The sequence below is a fragment of the Sceloporus occidentalis genome, unplaced genomic scaffold, assembly GCF_023333645.1.
Source record: "Sceloporus occidentalis isolate IW3139 unplaced genomic scaffold, rSceOcc1.0.p SCAF_3, whole genome shotgun sequence".
In the NCBI taxonomy this organism is placed as follows: Eukaryota; Metazoa; Chordata; class Lepidosauria; order Squamata; family Phrynosomatidae; genus Sceloporus; species Sceloporus occidentalis.
Genome location: NW_028316983.1, coordinates 44,197,610 through 44,219,001, shown reverse-complemented (window position 1 = coordinate 44,219,001; position 21,392 = coordinate 44,197,610). Strand labels below are relative to the sequence as shown.

General features: G+C 39.4%; 1 protein-coding gene across 1 annotated transcript in view; it reads left to right on the top strand.

Annotated features, from left to right (window-relative positions):
* The window catches only part of MYBPH (myosin binding protein H), a 38,002-nt gene that overhangs the window by 11,610 nt on the left and 5,000 nt on the right, over positions 1–21,392 (top strand). The window contains exons 4-9 of the mRNA XM_089518556.1: positions 11,499–11,587; positions 13,618–13,816; positions 14,786–14,925; positions 17,174–17,333; positions 18,189–18,325; positions 19,584–19,770. Coding sequence (XP_089374682.1) covers positions 11,499–11,587; positions 13,618–13,816; positions 14,786–14,925; positions 17,174–17,333; positions 18,189–18,325; positions 19,584–19,770 — 912 coding nt within the window. The remainder of the gene's footprint in view (positions 1–11,498; positions 11,588–13,617; positions 13,817–14,785; positions 14,926–17,173; positions 17,334–18,188; positions 18,326–19,583; positions 19,771–21,392) is intronic.

Genomic DNA, 21,392 nt, shown 5'->3' with positions numbered 1-21,392 from the left:
GAGCAAAATTCCATGTGAATTTGAACTCATCAGTACCCTCCTCTGAGGACTGCTTCCATATGATCTAATAAGGTATTTTGTATAGAGTGCTTAAACCTTGTATAGCTTGGATAGAGGGATCATGGCTCAGACTAACCTAATTTCCACTGTGAAGAGGAATTATTTTTAGACAAACCTGTTGATGGAAAATGATGAAAGCTGATGACGGGCATAGTTCTCCATCAGTCACCTTGTAAGTGGGTTTTCCAGTTGAAGCAGCACTGCCAGAAGTCATAGAAGAAGTGGAACCATCAGCACATCTGCTACTGGTTTATGGGCAGTACCTTTTAACCTGAGTCTAGATGAGTCTAATGTAGGATCACACTTAAAGTACTGGCAGTACTTCACTGGCATTTCTTCTGTCAGAGCTGAGCAGAATGTCCTAATGGTAGGCAGATTCATACAGTTTAGCTATAGTTGACTGCTTGTATCTGAAGATGGCTCCAAATATATTTGTTTATTAACAGATATATTTATTTATTCACTGTTTTACTGTGAGAGAGTTTAGTTTCAATGTTATATTCTCACGAAAATCGCAATTTTGACACTGAACCATGTTATAAAATGCATGCGATAGACATTTTGACACTGAAACCCCAATTAAGCCACAAGAAGCAAACGAGGTAAGAGTCCAGACTGTAATGAATGGTCCTGCCCTGTGAGAATCCCAGTTTAAGTGCAAAAGCTCTGTTATTCTGGAGGCATTAAAAGATGAGCATCAGAAGCTATCCTGTATACTACAAAGAGTCTACCTTGTTGACTAACCTTGCTACCAAACCTTTAAATTTACCACATTCAGTAATTAGTGTTTGACAAAATGTTGTCTTCTCAGAATGCTGTGTAGTCTTTCTTTTAAATTTATCAAAGAAAATTCATCTCCCTTTGCAGTTTTTAGGGAATTAAATTCTAATTAGGCTTGAGAAAACGATGCTATGGTTACACAGTAGCATATGGCAATAGACTTTAAACCGAGGTGATCCAACTTTTACAAGTATTAAACGTAGACCAGAACGAGGTATTTAAGTTGCTCTTGCATTTAATTCTAACTGGTTAATGAGGTTGTTTTATGTATATACTTTAGGAAGCAAATTTCAGTCGAGTGCTTGTGTTCCTTTATTAAAACAAGCAACTAAAATTGCTATGGTTCCTTAGAGACTAATAGTTTATGTATACCTCCTCAGTTTTCTTTCATTTTCTAGTTGGTGTTGTATGACAATACCAGATCTCATCTTAAGTACTCATTAGGCAGTCTTATTCAACCCACCATCTCTCCACTGCAACTTGTTATGCACACTATGGAAATGTTAGTACTGACATCTGAAGACCAACGTGAAGTTGAGCCCCAGCCAAGGAGAAAAGCAAGTAGGGGATCACACTGGGGCAGTTTGGAGCAGAAATGCAGCAATCAGGGGAATTATTAAAACAATTTAGCCAGACCTTTATTCTGACCCTTCCTCTTTTAAACAGGAAAACCTTTGGGGGAGGGGAGAAGTTATACAATACCAATAAAGTGCCAGGGAAAGTGTTTAATCCTTTCCTCATTTGCGACTACTCTGGTTCAAGGGGTATTTCATGAGCAGTTTTTCCGTTACCAGTGTTCCAAATATACCCTTTGGTTTACCCTTACATTAGTATTGGGAGATGTAATTACTAGTACAGTAGAGTTTCGCTAATCTGACATTCCGTATTATCTGACCCTCCCGCCGGCGCTAGCATTCCCTCCAAAGGGAGCTCTCGGGCTCCCTTTGGAGAGAAGGGGGCTGAAACCCTGCCAGGCAGGCTGTCGAAGGAGAGACTCTGGCCTCCCCGGCGGCTTGCTTTCCCTCGGCTGGAAGGGAGCTCCACGGAGCTTCCTTCGAGCTAAGGGAAAACAGGACTCCCTTGGGACTGAAGGAGTCCAAGCCATGCTGAGGCGAGGCTTAGACTCCTTCAGCCCCAAGGGAGCCACTGTCCCCAATGGCGGCACGTGTGCATGTGCACACATGCCATCATTGGATTATCTGACATTTTCGGTCATCCGACAATCAGTTGGCCCTATTTATGTCGGATAATCGGGACTCTGCTGTAAGTCTTGCTTACTCCAGTATTTGAATATCATCTCCATATATTGTAAAATAGATCAGTATTATTCCCATGTGTATATCTGTGTATGTAGTTTAAATCAGAGTGGAGGGAGCAAAGTGGCCACTTGGCTACCAAAGAAGAGGAAGTGCATTATCAAAAGAGGATACAGGGCAGTGATGTATTCCTCTTCCTCCTGGTCAAGTGTCAAGTCTCTATCTACAAGTCTCAAGTTGAATCTCAAGTCCTTGCAAGATACTTTCAAGCTGTGTTGGGGAGCCAAATTTAACACACACACACAAAAAGAGGTGGTGGTGGTGTGAGAGGGAAGGGTGGCATTTCAGTAACTAGAAAATCAAGATGGCACACAAAGTCAGGTAAAAAAAATTACAGGCGATTTATCAAGATTGCATTTTAGGAAAATGAGGTTTACTCAGCAGCTTGCCCTTGTTGCACATCAGAGAAGCCATCTAAAGCTTTTTCCTAGGAGCAGCAGGCAGGATTCACCCCCATTGTGGGGCTTCCTGTACAGCAATTGCAAAGTTCCACTTTTGTTGTGTGACCTGTAGGCAAGATGCAATCAGATGGAAGCATTGCTTGAAAGCAAGAAAAAGATTTTCTGTTCTGTAACATTTCTGGGTGGCCAGCAAGTCAGTCACTAAAAATATACAAGTCGTGAGTGGACTTGTGTCAGTACATCATATATTGCCAAGTCAAGTACAAGTTGAGTCATTGAAGTGACTTGTGTCCAGCTTGAGTCCATGTCAGTTGACTCAAGTCTACATCATTGATATAGAGATGCGTAAGACTTTTCTATCCTACTTTTTGTTTGTATGTCATATTTAGATAGAGTGGGCATAATTTAAGCAGAAAAGCAAGACATTCAACTGGAGAATTGCATATGATGAGGGAATGGTATAGGCAAAAACAACATTGGTGGAGACATAGAACAGGCTATTCTTGAGCAAAACCAGACAACTCATTTGGAGAAAGTAATTAGGAAGGAAATGGACAGGACTGATAGCAAGAAGTGGTTGCAATCAAACTAATTCTGAACCCTTTGAATGTTTTTACTGTGTATGGATAGGCTTTTTAGTTAGAAAATTTATCCAGTTTTGCTTTAGTTTCAAGAAATCTAAATGTACTTTCAAATATCATTAGATGGGTCTTGGATTTGTCTAAAATAGAACAGCTGATGGTACAAAACTTAATCCATGTTTTGCATTCAGTTGGTGAATTACAGTGGCATAAATTGGATTTACAAGTGGATAAAGAAAGCCCCAGCTCTTGAGTTTTCCTGACCTTGCCAGAGCTGTTGATAACAAGGAGTCTTGGACATCTCTCATTCCTAGTGTCATCTTAAGTGGGAGTTGATTTGATGACAATAATCAACAGTTGGACCTATGCCACCACAACTCACTCACTGCTACAGGAGTCAGAATTCACTACTAATTATGCAGCACCCATAATCTTTTCTCAGTTGCAGCTGCCCAAACTCAACTATTTTTTGGTTGGAGGAAAGCAGGTGTAGTAGCAGACAACCATCCAGCTGTTGTTGCTTCTTCTTCCCATAGCAGGACATACAACTATGAAGTCATCTGCAGGGATTTCCAGAGGACCCTGCATCAAATAATTTCAGCCATCTTGTACTTTATAGATTACAGGAAAGCCTTTGATGCTGATGTATAGCTCTCTCATTCATAGGCTTACCATAAGTCAAAAGTGACTTGTTGGAAATTAACAACATACAACAAAGAATAAAGTGATTTGGTGAGAAAAATGTCAAGGAAGAGATAAAACAGTGTTCATAAAATATGCATGGCAAGAAGAAAGCATACAGAGATACCTTGTTTTTTCTCAGTAGCAGAACTGGTGGGAGAGGCAAAACTGAAAAAAGGAATTGCTTCTTCACATAATACGTAGTTAAATTGACTACCACTAGATGTAGCGATGGCAGGGACGTAGCCAGGATTTTAGGAAGGGGGGGGGGGGTCCAGACTAAATGCCACCATTATAATGGGGCTTGGGCGCGACAGCGCAGCAGCACGCACCATTCATTTTTCTAATGGAAGGGGGGGTCTGGACCCCAAAGACCCACCCCCCTTGGCTACATCCCTGGCGATGGCCACCAACATGGATGGCTCTTGAATGGGGACTAGTTAAATTTACAAAGATTATGGTAGTCTAGTTGTGAAGGTTGTATAGTACCTCTTATCAGAAGCAGTATGCCTTAGAAAAACAGTTGCTGGACAACAATGGTAGCATGATGCCATTACTGTACATCTTGGCCTGTAGGAAACTGAAGAGAGTGTAGAACTAGATGCTATTGGTCTGCTTTAATGTGTGTGGGAGGGGTCTTCTTATGTTCTTAGTGACTGGTCCCAGGTGAGCTTGCAGATTTAATGGCTGATTTATGACTATACATTGTCTTATAATAAACACATTTAATAATGTGCCTAGTGTTGCCTTTTTTATTACTTTAAAAGATGTGCCCAAACAGTAATCCTGCAGATTTTCCATCAGAAATATACCCTAAGTGCTATTTTGTCTCTGAAGATGGTGTTTGCTGTAGTGAGGATTGAAACCAAGCCTGCTTGTATTAAAACTAGTATTCTAGCCATTACACCACAATAGGATCAACATAGGATGTATATTTTGTACAGAGCCAGTGTGGCATAGTGCTTTGAGTGCTGGACTCTGAGGAGACATGGTTTGAACCCCACTCAGCCATGGCAACCCACTGGGTGACCTTAGGCAAATCATACTATTTCAGCCTCTGTGGGGCAAAGACAACCCCCCCTGTCTGAACAAACCATGTCTTAAAAATCCCTTAGAGTTACCACATAACAAGTAACTTTAGTAAACATGATAACTTTAATAATCAAGGTATACCTCTCTGCATATAAGGATATGAACATTTCCATAGAAATGAATTCTTTTCCTTGGTGTTGGGTTTCTTTATACTGATGAGTGTAAGTGCCAGGAAGGGATTCTGGAACCAGCTGGATGACTGATTGAAGAGGTTGTTTCATTTGTTGGCAGGGCCATTTGGGTCTATCCAATGCTCAAGTATGTCATGTACATCGCTGGCCCTTTATGTGCTTGGCTGATACAGTATCTTTCAGCTTGGTTTTAATGCTGGGTCCTCCTTTGCTTGATCATGTCTGGAATGTAAGCTGCTGCACGTTTAAGCCTTAGGGGGACACATGGCTCTTCTATTAAACCTTAGCATAATTTCTTTGCCACTAAGGGAACTGCTTACAAATACAGCATGCTAGGGTTACATTGCTATTTTGATGCTAGTGAAGGTGATGACAAGTGATTTGCATCTTGCACAATGTTTCCACAGGGAACATATAAAAAGATGCTTCCAGAATGAGCAGTTGCCTACTTTGTCTTAGCAAAGGAACTCAGAGTAAAACCTAGATATTTCAGAAAGACAAGGTTGAAAGAAAGGCTGTTTCAAAACATGTTTTCCAAAAGTATGATAGAAACACTAAGTTATAGTAAAACATTATGGTTTAGGATGAATGTTGACACTCACTTTACTGTGTGCTGATTTACTACAGGAAAAGTGCACCTGCATAAAGGCCTGTATTGTCTGTTCATGTTGCCAAATTAAATAATAATGGATAAATAATAAGATGCAATCCTTCTACATGTCTTTGAACAACAGTAGCTTGAGGACCAGGGTGAATCAGGATAGGGGTAGCTCAAAATGAGTTTATTTCATTTACTTGATCATAAGCTTTAGTAGTTAAAATAAAACTATATGGAAAGAGTAGTTGGTTCTGTTTCCTGGTTTGAACATCCCACAAGAAAGTGCCATTTCAGAAACATCCCAAACTATTTTCCTCTCTTCCCCAGCTCAGGGGTTAATGCCAACAGTGGGCATAGTAGCAGCATTACAGTTTGAAGTGGGTGCTTAAAACTTTCCTGCCAAGTTAATTACCCTTAATGACCTGATATACTGTCATTTGGGAGGACCATCACCTCCCAAAAATAGTATTTTATGGTGAACTCGCCACGGGTCAGTGTAAGAGGGGCGCCCCAAAGAAGAGATACAAGGACTCCCTGAAACAACTTCTCAGGCTTGGCCAAATTGATCACCAACAATGGTCTGCCCTGGCCTCGCATCGGGAGGCATGGAGACTCACTATCCACGATGCTGCAGCCTTTTTCGAAAACTCATGCCAAACGAATCTTGAAGAGAAACGACAACGCAGAAAGAACCGCAACCCGGAAACATCACCCAAGGAGACTTTCCGCTGTGCTTTCTCCAACCGGACCTGTTTATCCCGGATTGGCCTTTTTAGTCACCAGTGTGCTTGTACAAAGCACGGGATGAGTCCTTCCTGAATCTTTGTTCGCGAAGCAAAGCCAGAGAGATACTGTCATTCTAATTTACTGTGGGAATTGAAAAATGGTTAGTGGATGCTAGGGACAGAAGATCTCATTCCCCAATGGATATCATGAATAATGAAGCAGTCTTTTGTCCCATAGATTGGAGACAATCAGGAATCCCCCCCCCCCTACAGTGATGGGAAAGTGCATAGCTTTCCCACTAAATCTATGCAGCTTGCCCAGAAAATGGTTGATTCCTGGAAATCTCACAGCTTTCTCTGGGGATTGTGCAGCCTTCCCTGAAAGCAATAGGTTTTAGTATTGAATTTTTCCATGCTGCCATGTGTGTGTTTTGTATGAGATTGCTGCCTCCTTCCTTCCTTCCTTCCTTCCTTCCTTCCTTCCTTCCTTCCTTCCTAGCCAGTGTGGCTTAGTGGTTTGAGCTTTGGACTATGACTCTGGAGACCAGGGTTTGAATGCTGGCTCAGCCATGAAAACCCACTGGGTGACCTTGGGAAAGTCACACAGTCTCAGCCTCAGAAGATGGCAATGGCAAACCCATTCTGAAGAAACCTGCCAAGAAAACCCCCTTAGGGTTGCCATAAATCAGAAAAGGCTTGAAGGTACACAACACACGCACTGCTTTTTATGCAGAAAGCAGCAACGTTGCACAACAAAAATATTGCACAAAACTCAGCTATGTCCATGTGCCTATCTTTTGTGCAACATTTTTGTTGCACAACATTGCTCTTTTCCAAGTAGCATTTTATGTATAAAAAAAGCAGTGCTGCTCAAGAAAAAATGTGCAGAAGACAGCAATGTTGCACCATAAAAGCATGTGTCTATTTTTTGTGTGTGTGCAGTGTTGCTGGATTTTATGCAGCATTTTTGTTTTGCAACATTGCCCTTTCTATGTAAAATAAAAAATCAATTTTGTATAACATATGTTTGCAGCATCCAGCAATGTTTTACAACAAAACCACTTGTAGCGGCAACTTCAGTCAAACAAAGCTTCTTTTTCTGCTGCATAATATTTGGGTTGTGCTACTTCCAGACTGACAAAGGCTGCAGACACAATGTTGAACCCTTTACTGTGTTGTTTGTATAGGGGTATAGTATAGTATGTATGCAATTTAGTTTTGCATTCTGGGCACTTTCCCCAAGTACATAGTGAAAAACAATGTAAGAGGGTAGAGGGGGTGTCTGATGTAAATGCGGGGGGGGGGGGGGAGGTACCTGAACAGTTTTCTGTGCGTAGTAAGAAGACATTTGAGTATTTTTCCTGCGAAGCTACAGTTTCTCACACTCTTGTGTAGGTCTCAGAGTGTGCAGTTGATGTTTTACTGGGAACAACAACAAAAATACTGCAGTTTGCAGGAACTATCAATGTACCATTTTTCTTCCTGTGTAAATTTCTTGAGAAGGTGGGAAGTCCAAGTTTGACCCCAGTCAGGAAATTGACAAATTTCCATTTCATCCCTGATGGATAGCTACTGTGGCCAGATAAACCCACAATTAGAGCCAAAATAGATGTCGACAGCATTGTGGTTAAGTTAGATATTAATGCTGTGCTAGGGCTCTTGAATCCTGGCAGCTGCCGAAGGGTGCTGATGTCAACCCTGATATTAACACAAATTGAAACTGAAGCCACCAGTATGTGCATAATAAATTTTTGTCCCGTATAGGTAACAAAGTTATCCAAATAATTAAGAGCTATGACTACAGTGAGTAGTTCCTTGGATTCTGCCTTTTATTGACTGTGGAGGCAGAACACTTAACACAGTTCTACACTTTCACACAGAGTCCCCTTTATTCCTTACACCTCTAAGAGCTATCATTCTGTCAGAGCAAGTAGCCTTCCCACTGGTGTATCTTTTTACACCATCTGTCTGTTAATAGTTCCTATGGCCAGTTCATCACTTAGTGTCCAGCTGTCTGTTGACAAGCCTCTCCATATTTAGCCAGGCTGGTCTTTGGATGGTGAATGTACAGTTCACAGTAGAGCTGTATTTGAAGCCTTACCACTTGGTAAAACCTGCCAGAGCTTCCACTCCATACCCTTCACATTCCCAGCATCAGTTCCACACCATGAAAAAGTGTCAGAGTAAGATTCTATGGAGTGCTTTCCCTCCAGATAAGTAAAACAGATTACAAGCAGCTCTCCGCATCCACAGATTCTGCATCCACAGATTCAACCACCCACAGCTCTCTCTCTCTCTCTCTCTCTCTCTCTCTCTCTCTCTCTATATATATATATATATATATATATATATATATATATCCAAAACATAAACCTTGATTTTACCATTTTATATAAGGGACATTATTTTGCTATGTCATTGCATATAATGGGACTTGAGCATTCATGGATTTTGCTGTCTATAGGGGGTCCTGGAACCAAACCCCAGCTGATACCAAGGGTCCAGTGTATATACTTAACTTCCATGGACATCTGCCTGTTGAGAAGCTGGGACAACAGTTGGAGGAGTCCTGTGGACTGCTTCCAGGCAAAAGTTTCCACAGGTGGTGCTCACTCCAGAAACTTCTTCCACTCCCTTTTTATATTTGGCAAATGCGATCTCCCAAAAGAATAAGGGGTTCACAAAATCAAAATGTATTAGACATTGTTTTGCTCTAGCCAAATAGAAAACAACTACATGTTGCATCACTTCCAGTGTTTCATTTGTAAAGAAAATTTACTCTGGGTATTCCAGCTAGAGCAGTATTTTTGATCTTACAAGTTAGACAAGAAATCGTCTTCATCCATTTTCACAAAACAGGTATATAAACAATACGATATATCCTTTGAGATATAGCACTGCCAACAATTCAGTACTGTAAGGCACACAAGGTTTCTTATGACTTTTACCAAGTCATTTCCTGAAGTTTCATCAAAGTAAATATTTTTTGCTATGAAACTCTAGTCATATCATTCAAGTCTTATAACCATCTTGATAGATACCGAATACTAATGTACTATGTCTCTCTTTGAGAAGGGGAAAAGATTCCATTGAATTCATTCATATCCAATATTGTTTTAAACTCATTGTTAGCAGACAACATCATACATATTACCTCCTGAAAAATATTTTTAGAGAAATCAAAATTTTATTTATTTATTTATTTTGCTGTTCCTAGTTTTATTTATTAATATATATCCAAGAAAGCTGGATTGGATTTGCTTGAAGCTGGGCATTGAAGCTGATCTTCAATGTGCATTTTTAAAAATGAAATTAATGCATTTATCTCAATAGTTTAATATTAATTTATCACATTTTAACCCTTCCTCTTTGCCAGTGAATTCAGCATGGCATACAAAGGGCTTCCCTTCCTTTTATTCTCATCACAGTCCATCAAAGGATGCTGGTGGGTCTTTGTAGGCCTATTTGGATCCAGAATATCATTTTTAAATAATTCACATATTGATCACCCCAGAGTGCCCCTAGATTATTGCCACTGTACAACATGTGTGTAGATTCTAATGTGGTGGTGGTAAAGTCTAGGTAGCTTTATATCCTGGACACAATGGTCTTGTGAGGCTCTTCCTTAGAAGGACGTGTGTATTACTTCAGTAGTGAGCCAAAATAACAGTCTTAACCCTTTCCCAGCAGCAGGAGGGTACTATAGTGAGAAGTATCAGCTGTGCTGAGCTTAATTTCATACACTAGCCAGCCCTGGTGATAATGGTGGACCTGTTTGCCACTTCCCCCATCACCTGCAACACTTAGAGGGATTATTTAGGGGGTCCTTGGACTGTTAATTTTCCGAACTCTTAAGATCCATATGTAGTGCATCACTGGTTCTATGAAAAAGGGTTATATTTATCTATCTCATATGTTCTTCAGAATTCCTTTTGTTCTGTTTTTAAATCAACTTGTCAAAATTGCTACTTGAGTAAGGGAAGAAAATACCTAAATAGTCAATTTAACCAGGTACGATCAACATGCCAATGAAAGTCTCTGCAAATGCTGTCTTTGTTTTTTGAAGTTCATATTCATTGGTTTTTGCAGTAGTTTAATATAGTAATTCAGTTCCAAAAATGTATTGCAATAGTTTTTTGGGTTTCTTGGGCTATGTGGCCATGTTCTAGAAGAGTTTATTTCTGACCTTTTGCCAGCATCTGTGGGTGGCATCTGTATTGTGATAGTTTTGCAGTTAATGCTGAGAATCATTAGAAGCCAGCACAAACCTATTAGCTCATAAAACTGCAGCACTATGTGGTTTACATACATTATTAGTGCTAATAGTTTCCACCTGTCAGTCATGGAGAAAAAAAAATAAACAAAAAGAAAGTTAAGTTATAGTGCTGTCTGTTAAGCTGCAATTTGTTGTCAGATCCATAAAACTGGTTATTACTTAAGTCTTCCAAGTCTGATTACATGTTTTGTTTTGTTTTTACTAAATGATAGTTTTTATTTGCTTTAGCAAACCTCATTTTTCTGACAGTCTTTTTCTAACAATCATATTCAGTGTAGCTATTCGTTCAACAAAAGTGATGAATAAACAAGCCTTTTGAAATATCAACTGCAGCTTTGAAAGGTTACTTTTTTGTTGTATAGCTCCTACAAACACCTAGCCCTCATGGACAATGGACATGCTGACTGAGGGATTCTAATCTCCCAAAAGTAATTTTTCAAAGCTCAGATAATAAATCATCATTGTTAATAACTTTCAAATAAAATGTGTTAGCCTGATTTAGACCTTCTTGGATTTCGCCAGGTGGTTAATGTGTCATTTAATTATGGAAGAGAGGTAGAGAGATGACTTTTTAGCTTTGGCAAGCACTCATTCCTGTCTGTTTTTTTCCAGTTTGTAGTGGAAACACTTATCAGTTTCTGCCTTTTATCTCTCTAGGTTGTGTTCATGGTTCCTTGAACCATGAACCATGGTGCTGGTTCCTTTGATTCTTCTTGAATTGAAACAGACTAAAAAAATGAGCTATCTGGTGAAATTCAGTTGAGAGATTACCCTGTAGATATCTTAGTGGACCACAATACAGTTTTGTGATAGCAATAACTGGTACTAGTTTAATGGTTTAATTTTGCTTTGTCCAGAGCATCCCAAGATCCGACTGCCCCGCCACTTGCGAGAATTGTACATGAGGATTGTGGGAGAAGTGGTGAACCTGATGATCCCTTTTCGGGTACATGGATCATGATTTCTATGTAATGTTGTCTTTTCTTTCTTGTCTGAGGGAAGGCTCTATGAAAGTGGTTCAAGAACCTAACAATAGTTGGGGAGGCAAAGTGGCAGCTGCAAAGGATAGTACACTCTGAGGTGTGTTTCACTGGGCAGGTTTCAGCGACTTAACCATAGTTGGATTATACTAACTCTAGTCTGTTTTAACTGTCACATGGATTTCAAACAGAGCTTTAATGGGTTAAAATGCCCGGAATTCTTAAGCAAGAATATCTAGTTGGGTAAAACTGGGTGTAAAATGTTGGGGGAAATTGTATATAAAAATAAATACAAATATTCATAGTTGTTGTTTTTTAAAGTGCAGCTTCATGTGAAAATTGGGTGGATCAGACTTATGATTCAGTAACAGGGCACACAAACATTAACTTTTGGACTACAGCTGACAGAATCCCCCAGACCTCAGCCAATATAGCCATTTAAAAGGAGTTGTATAAATATCACATTTTGTCAGCAGCAGAACAAAGTTCAGCACTGGTCAGGCTGACTGGAGGATTCTGGAAGCTGTAGTCCAAAAAAGTTATGTTTCCAACCAGGGGTTATTGTTTCATGTGAGTATTCCATCCAGATTCAGTACTTGCTTGTTTATTTTCATAAACAATTTCCCCTAATATGTGCATTTTAAAACAGTTTCACTTAATATATGGATTTTGAACCCAGGTACTTCCCAGTATGAAATCATATTAAGTTTCAGGCTATAAAATTTAAACAAGCCCAAATTATTTGCACACAATTTTTGAACCATGAACCACACCCTATATGTTTCAGTGACTGTGCAGTCCAAAAGGTAACTTTTTCAATTTCCTTTTAGTCCAGTGGCTTTGTTCTGTTTGCTTTAAAATATGTATGCAGTTAATCCCATCTAAAGGAACAGACTGTATTGACTTTAAATGTGAACTTACTAAAGTTCTATGTGAACAACTGTGCTTTAATGTGGTCTTATTATGTAGGGAATAATGAGAAAACAAGAAATGTTGGAGTTTGAGAAGATTTTCATATTAGGACATGTTAGGGTTACAAGCAGGGTTCTACACAAAGTATTGAATCCTAGCCAAGCTGTGTTTGGCTGACAGATAGGTTTTACAGAGACATTCTTTTTGTATATTGCAAGCTAGGCAAAACCTGCCTCTCCTTGGCAACCTTCTAATCCCCAAACACTAATGAAAAAGGATCTTATATCTATTTCATTTGGCTCATCACATCATTAAATTCTGATATTAAATCCTCTTTGAACTACTTTGATTTCCCTACATAGCACTTATCTTACCTACTTAAGAAAACATCTCTACATAAAAGTCAAATCTGATGTCAAGGTTGCTATCCAGAAGGCAGAAATAAAGTATGCAATCCAGTGCAGCGGTAGCATTGCAGGGTTGTAGCCCAGAGCCTAAAATAGCTCTTTACCAAAAATAGCATGTACTAACAATATGGAGAGTCATAAAGGGATTTACAATAGAGTATAGCATGTTATGCATTTCCTTGGGGATTAGGTATTTCTGGACAGACATTACTGTGGATCTAGGCCTCTCCTTCACAGGGACAACTGTCAGAAGCAACTGCTTGTGACCACAGTCATCCTTGCTTCAGCTGTCCCTAAATATTCCACTGAGGGAGGGATTTATAGCCATGACTTTTTGGAAAATTCTCAGGTTGAAAGTTTACTGGCACATTTATTGATACAATTGCACAGACAATGGATTTAATCCAGTGATAAAACAGTGGCAGTATTACTGGATCTGCTACAGAGATGATAACTATGTATCTGTAGTCTGCTAAACTACTTTAAACACAGGAACTAAGCAAACAGGTAAACTCTGCCACAAATACCCTGCTTCATAGTCTTCTATTAAGCCCTAGCCTACTCAAGGTCACCATGAAAGATTATCTGCCCATTGCTGTAGAGTCATCGTATGTTTATACATATTTGACAGAATAAAATTAAGCTGTTACTAATTTTCTCCCATATACTTTTCTTAGGGAAAGCCAAAGCCACAAGTGACTTGGACCAAAGATGGACAACCTTTGGATCCCAAGCGAGTGTCTGTGCGCAACAGTGAGAAAGACTCCATCTTCTTCATCCGTGGAGCACAACGCGCAGATTCTGGAAAATATGAGATGACTGTTAAGATTTTGGATGAATTAGAAGACAAGGCCATCATTAATCTCCAGGTGGTTGGTAAGGGCAATGGAACCATGTGGTTTGATTTATCCTCTAAAGCTGGTGTGGGGAAAGTGTGTCCTCAAGCCTCTCTTTACACTCTCCAGAATACCCCTGAAGCCCCAGATCCTTTCTCATTTGTATATGCATGATTTTGATTTGGGGAAAAAATTGGCAAAACATTTCCAAACTACCCCATCCAATTCTGTCCCCTCATTGGCGTAAAACCAGTCCATGAATGTGTGATTGTGGGCTACTCCAGTGGTGCATTTGCTCAGTTCTGATCTAAATGGGTTAGGAATCCCACTGGCCCACCCCAAGACCTTTAAAAAAAAAAAACATTTAAATCAGTATCATGGGTTTTCCTTCCAGCTTGTCTCCTGGTTTAAAAAGGATCTCTCCTCAGCCAAAACAGTTTCATTTCCCAAAGAGCATTGTGAATTGCCCTTCCACTCCACCTAGGAGCATGGGAAATCATTTTTAGTTTTAAAAAATCCATTTGAGGGCTTTGGAGACCCTAAAAATGGCCTTAGGGGTCACATGTGACCTACACTTTGCAGTGCACCCCAACCCTGATTTAAGAATTATCATGTACATCTGTCTTTGAGGCAATTTTTTCTAAAGGCTGGAACAGGCAAATTGTATCTCTCCTCGTATGCTGGACTGTAACTCTTGGCAGTTCTAACTAGGATAGCCAGTGGTGATTGTCCCCTCTCCCTCAACAGTTGTAAAAGGAAAATGTATATCTAAAAGAGATTGAAGAATTTGGAGTCATTGTTTCAGGCATTAGGGCTACATTCAAATCAAGTAAAATGTCCTTTGAGCTATTCATGATTGTGATGAATGAGTATCCTTTTTCAGCAGGATGGCTGAATGGCTGCTGTTTTTGTTATCTGGGTTTCCTGGTGTATTGCTTTGTACTGTGCATTTGCAGGTATCACCTCTTTGATAATCTGTGATTTGTCTACATTTTGTGACACTTTCCAGAGAAACCAGGCCCTCCTGAGAATTTGAAGCTTTTAGATGTCTGGGGTTTTAATGTGGCACTAGAATGGAGCCCACCCAAAGATAATGGCAACGCTGAGCTCAAAGGTTACACAGTCCAGAAAGCAGACATGAAGACTAAGGTAAAAACTGGAGACTGAAGGATATACAGTCTACAATAAAAGCTGGATATTGAAAATCTCCAGTAGTGGTTCCTGAAGCTATCATAACCCCAACCCACATTGTAAAAAGGATTTAGCTAAACTACTGCTTCAGGATTTTGTGACAACGTTTGCCTTTCATTTTGCTGCAGTCCTATACAGAGTTTTCCTGGGAGTGAATCCCATTAAACGCGACAGGATTTTAATAGACACATAAATAATTGTAGAGTTCATCTTGAATTAAAGGTTACATTTTAATCAAACTTGACTTTGATTAAAATGAGCACTGTATACAGTTTTATGCAGAGAAACAAAGTAGTTCTCAAATACATCCTGAATTTGTTGTACTGAAACACACACACACACAATATTTGCAAAAACAGTTAGAGCTGCAGACTCCCTCCCAGCTTTCTGTTTAGTGAGGACTGGCTGCTTAAGGTTTCATTTATTTTATATTTAAAACTATTCCACATTTACCATGCTACAAACTGCTGTATAATATCCCTTTCTTTGATTTTTGTAACAACCTATCAGGTGGGTTTATGCTGTGAAGAAAATCCTTTAGGTCACAGCTGATCAGAGAGTCACAGCTGATCAGAGATTTGAATTTGAGTTCTCCAAAACTATCCAAATTGACATCTGAACAGCGTGGCCTCTCATCCTTAGGTCATATAGGAGAGGAATTGGAAAGGCTGAAGTGGGAGCATACAGGCAAGGCAGCGGAGTCAGTGCCCATGCCTTAATACAGGTTGGTCAGATCTGTTAGTTCTTTTTTCTCTGACATTTAGGTTTAAAAAACTAAACTAAACTAAACATCTTCAAGTACTTTCCATACTGAATATGAGGAAGTATGTGAATTTTATGTAGAGAGATCTTGTAGTACCTTTGAGACTAACACAATATCTCTCTACATACTAATTCTACAGACTAACACGGCTATATCCTTGAATTCTACATCTATGTGAATTTTAGTAAACCACTGCCTAAATTAACTGAAATAAAATTGGGAGACATTTTCCCTGTTGATTTAGGCTGTGGAATTAAGGATAAGATTAAAAAGCAACACTGATTAAAATGCTTTAAATATTTCTTTTATGCTTGTTAAAAACTAAAATTATAACAGCGTATAGAGAGATCTTGTAGTACCCTTGAGACTAATTGAAAGAAAGAAGTTGGCAGGATGAGTGTTTGTAGACTTAATTATAACAGTACCAATATCTTGAATGAGGAGGTAAATCAGAATTAAAAATGTATGAGCTGAGTTTTAACCTAAAGCCAACAAATCAGTCTTTCTAAATATATCCATAACAACAAATCTTTCCCTTGAGAACTTTTTTCCTTTCTGATCCTTCATCAGCTACTTCAATTTCAGAAGGTCAACCTAGTTTGCCTTTGTGGCAGAGCTTTGTTTGTGGGATCCAATCACAATCCCTCTGGAAGATTTGATATCCTCAGCTATTTCTGGAAAACTGGAACTGTGACATGTGCCTCCCTCACCTTAGGACTGGATTGTGACTTTGGTGCGGCTTCTGGACTCTTAGGACACATGCATCATTTAAACAGCATACCTCCAAAGTGACCTGAAGCAGCTTTATTTTGGCCTGTCTGTATGGCACCAAAGTAATGTAATTATGTATAACCTAATTATTTTTTGGAATAATAGTCCATATTATTTCTAAAACACTGTTGCAGTCACTTTTGACTATTTTACTATTTTTAAAATATATTTTTGTTAAAAAAAGAGTCAACGATAACATTTCTAAAGGAAATAGCTCACACTAATGTGGTTTTTAAAAATGTTCTAAGCTCTGCTTTCTCCCTTTCAAAATGACTATGGAAACATTATGGACTGAAAAACAACAAGTTAAGCCACATGCTTTGTTAAATGCACTGATGTAGAAAGGCGGAGGCTGCAGCATATGGGAAATGGTGCAAGTCATCTCTTTCCTCTTGGACTTGAGTCCCAACAAAAATCACACATGGGGGAATAGTTCCCACCAGTGCCAAAAATTCCTTCTATTTTCATGTGACCTCATGTAGAATAACTCACCAGACAGATCACCATTCGAGGGTTGATGTGTGAACTAAAATGTCAAACAGTATATGATAATTCTTGATTGGGGAAAGGTCTGTCTGTCATAGGTAAGTATCTGAAGAAGCCTACAGGACAGCTTTTTGTCCTGAACTTGGATATTTTCATGTTTAAAGGTTGGCATTCCTTGCTTTCCAGCAATGGTTCACTGTTCTGGAACATTACAATCGCACTAGCTGTACAGTGTCTGATCTCATCATTGGCAACACCTACTCCTTCCGAGTCTTTTCAGAGAATCCCTGTGGCCTCAGCGAGAAACCTGCTGTTACCAAGGATGTGGCACAAATCAAAAAATCAGGTAGGGTCCATAGAAACATGACAAGCGAGAAAGTAGAAAGAACTCCATGCCTTCGTTTGGCTAGGCTAACAGTGTTCCATGAAAGGGTGTCACACAGTCTTAAGTATTCCAGAGGGATCATCTGAAATCTGGGCAGCATCTATGTATGTGTGGCTTTATGTTTGGCTATATAACATAGTAGAGGCTGTAGTGGAAGGATTATGGCAGAATAATAAGAAATTCACCTTGCAAAGAACCTACATGAAAGCTAGGAAGGTACATACATGGCTGGAGACTGGAGGGTTTTTTTTGTTTTGTTTTGTTTTTAGAGTTGAGTGTAGGGAAGGGCTGAATATTTAGAAATATTTGAAAAATGGTCAAAAATCATGTTTCTCAAGCATCAAGAAACCATGATATGAAGGATTCTGGGCTGATGAGAACCTTTGCAGTTCAGAACTTATTCTGTCCAAAATTTGTACATGATTGTTTTGCATGGAAAACAGCATTTCCTGTACAGAAAATAACAGTTATCCACAGAAATATTATTTTATGCATAGAAAATGTTGTTCCTTACTTAGGAAATGCTGTTTTTTTGTGTGAAAAATAACTGTGTGCAAATTTTGCACACAATATATTCTGACCCCCCCCCCCAAAAAAAAAAAAAAAAAAAAAGAAAACAGTTGGGACTACTCATCACTTCCTTCAAGAAGAAATTAACAAATAATTACATCCTTAGTTGAATGTAGAGTAAGAGAAGAATTGCTGCACATGGTATGTGCACTTATTCTGGTAAACCGATTTTTCAGGTTTTGTATTGTCTCAAAAACTGTTCTTCCCTTTATTTACAGTTATGTATCTATTTGCCCCTTGTTTTAGTAACTGTGTGCAAATCACAGAAGTACAGTAGCCGGGATTTCTCTGAACCTCCAAAGTTCACCCAGCCTCTGACTGACAGAACCACCACTCGAGGTTATAGTACCCAGCTTGTCTGTTCTGTCCGGGGTTTCCCAATGGTGAGTATTGCTCTAGCTTGAATAATGAACAATGACCTTCTTCTGTAAGAAGGGGTTCCATAGAAAGTACAGGAAGAATAATCTGAGGAACTTTCTTAAGTACATTCAGCCTCATTCATCACAATGGTGGGATAAGTTAATTACAGGTGAATGGATCAGCCTGTTTACAGTCTCTGTTACCTTTGTATGTGATCAGTCCATTCTGTGTTACTCACACTTTAATCCAAAATGCTTTCTTTAATTCTGCATAAAAATTCCCATTTAAATGTGTGTTAATATGTGATTTTCTTCAAACGAACATTTCAAAATATATTTTATCTCAAAACATGCAGATTAAAACATTATTTTAATACATACATTTTTTTTGAGCTAAGAAGTGCACTACAGTATTTAAAGCAGTGCAATCTGTATTTAGAGGAGTGGAACTTCAAGCAGGTGAGGAATGTGTGGCTCTCTTGATGTTGTTCGGTTCCAATTTCCATGAGTCTCTCAGCTAGGATAGGTAGTGGTGAGGTCTTACAAGAGTTGCACTCCAACTGCAGAGCTGCACATTCTCCACCTGGTCTCTGTAGTCAATGTGGCTCCCTCCAATCCCTAGATGAACTCATCTTTGCTTGTGCTGAAATAAATGTGCTCCAAACACAGAGGCATTCCTGGTTCTGCCATTATTGGTCTATGTAATCCCAGCTATATTACTTATCATGTCTATTTATTTCCCCATTTCTAGCATGGATTGAAAATACTACCTTGGCTTCTATATTAAGGAACAAATATTCCCAACCTAAGTATACTTTAATAATATTGGTTGTGTGATTATAAATAACCCACTCTTCCCATCAGAGGGCCCCTGCCCTTTAAAAAAGTGTGTGTGTGTGTGTGTGTGTGTGTGTGTGTGTGTGTGAGAGAGAGAGAGAGAGAGAGAGAGAAATGGAAATACTACCTCCCTGGATGCCCAACAGTTTCCTAAGACCTGCTAGTGATGCTCCTAAACAATAAACAATGATACATGCATGAGTTCCACCCCATATCGGCAAATATTGCATGGTTGTTACAGTCTGTAGCAACACTGGGAAATTCATTGGTAATGTTTTGAATCTTAAGGGGGATAAGAAAAGTAATGAAGGGCAGATATTGTCTAGAAATTTGTCACTAACTAGGGGGAAGTTGCTATGCAGCTGGATCAAGTAGCAGCTTTCTTCCCCCAGTCTTATATATATATGTTCATTTCTGTTGTTTTGTTCCCTTTATCCTGTTTCAGCCCAAAGTCATTTGGATGAAAAACCAAATGGAGATTCGAGAAAATCCCAAATATCTCGCCATCACAAACCAAGGTGTTTGCTCTCTAGAAATTCGCAAGCCCAGTCCCTTTGATGGTGGGGTCTACACTTGCAAAGCTGTGAACCCGTTTGGAGAAGCCTCTGTAGACTGCAAGCTCAATGTAACAGGTATGTGATATGTGTTCCTATTGCTCAGGTTTCCCTGTTCTGATACCATTGCCAAACTTTTCAAAGGGAGCTAGTTTACACTTGTGGGGGAATTCCAGAGAAATGTTTGTCACTATGGGATTTCCAGCCACAATTTTGTAATGAACTGGCTCAATATTTTGGTTCCCTGTAGAGATGTTGTTGACAGCTAGGGTGTGTTTATCAGAAGCAGTTCAAGGTTGGTATTTTGGCTTCCATTTGCTTGGATTGCTGGCATCTATTTCCATCTTGGGCATTCCCATAATCATTTTCAAACTTTGTTAATGCTAGTTCCCAGGACTGATGGCCTTTCATACAAAGGATCTTCTTTCAGAAATGCAGCACAATAGGAAGGGGTTACACATTTGATACGACATGTTCTACTATGCTTCATTATCATTAATTCAAAAGGTGATCCAATCCAGAGAGGCAGCTTGGTGATGCAGTGTGTTCTGAGCTGGAACTGGTTACAGTTCCATTCCTCCCAAGAAATTGGCTTTATACTAAAAATAAATGGTATCACTACTATAAGAGAGGTTTTATGACTGCTAAATTAGTGTAGCAGCTTATGGCAGAGGAAACATCATGCCCCTTTAATGGACGGGTTCTAGCATCTTTTTAGAGTAGATAATAGGACTCGATCCCTAAACAATCATTTCTACCCAGACCATCCCAGGGCCAATGCTGTAAATTATCACAGCTAGAAAATGGATCCCTTGTGCAGGGGTGCACCTCCCAATCAGGCAATTAGAAGACAGATTTCCAGGGTTATATAGGACAGAATCAAATAACAAAAACTAATGCATATAAATAATGCATATAAGAACCCATCTGCCTGGGTGGCACGGGACCACATCCCCTACAGTGTTATCAATCTTTTATCTTGAGCAGAAGAATAAGATACAAGTTAGCTTAATAATCATATTGTGTAGCATTTATATAGTTTTTTTAAAGGTATCCTTTCAAAATGTCTTTATTTCATTTTTGCTGCAGTCCTAGAAGACAGATCAGTATGGGGTGATTTAAAAAGAATGGTGCAAAACTGAATAAAAACAGCTTTACTTTTGCACCATACTTTTTTCTAAATTGCCCGGTATTATTTCCCCCATATTGAGGGTTATCTAAGGCCCCTGGCAAAAGCAAAATTAAGCCACGAACATCATCAGTCTCTTATGCAATATGCCACACATGGCCACCAGAAGATGTCATGATTCTAAGACATAATGGCCCACCCACCCCTGCCTTCTGCCCCAGCTTTTTCTTTTTTACCATCACATTAGTAATAATAGTACAGACCACCATCCTTACCCCATGTCTCACTATGAAGTTTTAATGTTTAAATTTGCTTTAAATAGTATTTCTCAAGATTGCTGATAAAGAGATGGTGGTACAGGCATCTTTAAGGCCACCTTGCCTTACACTTTGAGTAAAGACACATTAAAGTAAAGCAGGAGGCAAGCAATGTCCCTTCTGCAGCTTTGTATTGGCAGCAGAGCTCTGCAGTGAGCAGGCAGTGGTGGCAGTAGCAGCAGTCATTTCTGACTGGAGAAACTCAGGGGCCATTCAGACCACCTTTTACCCTGGATCAGAAACCGAATTAACCA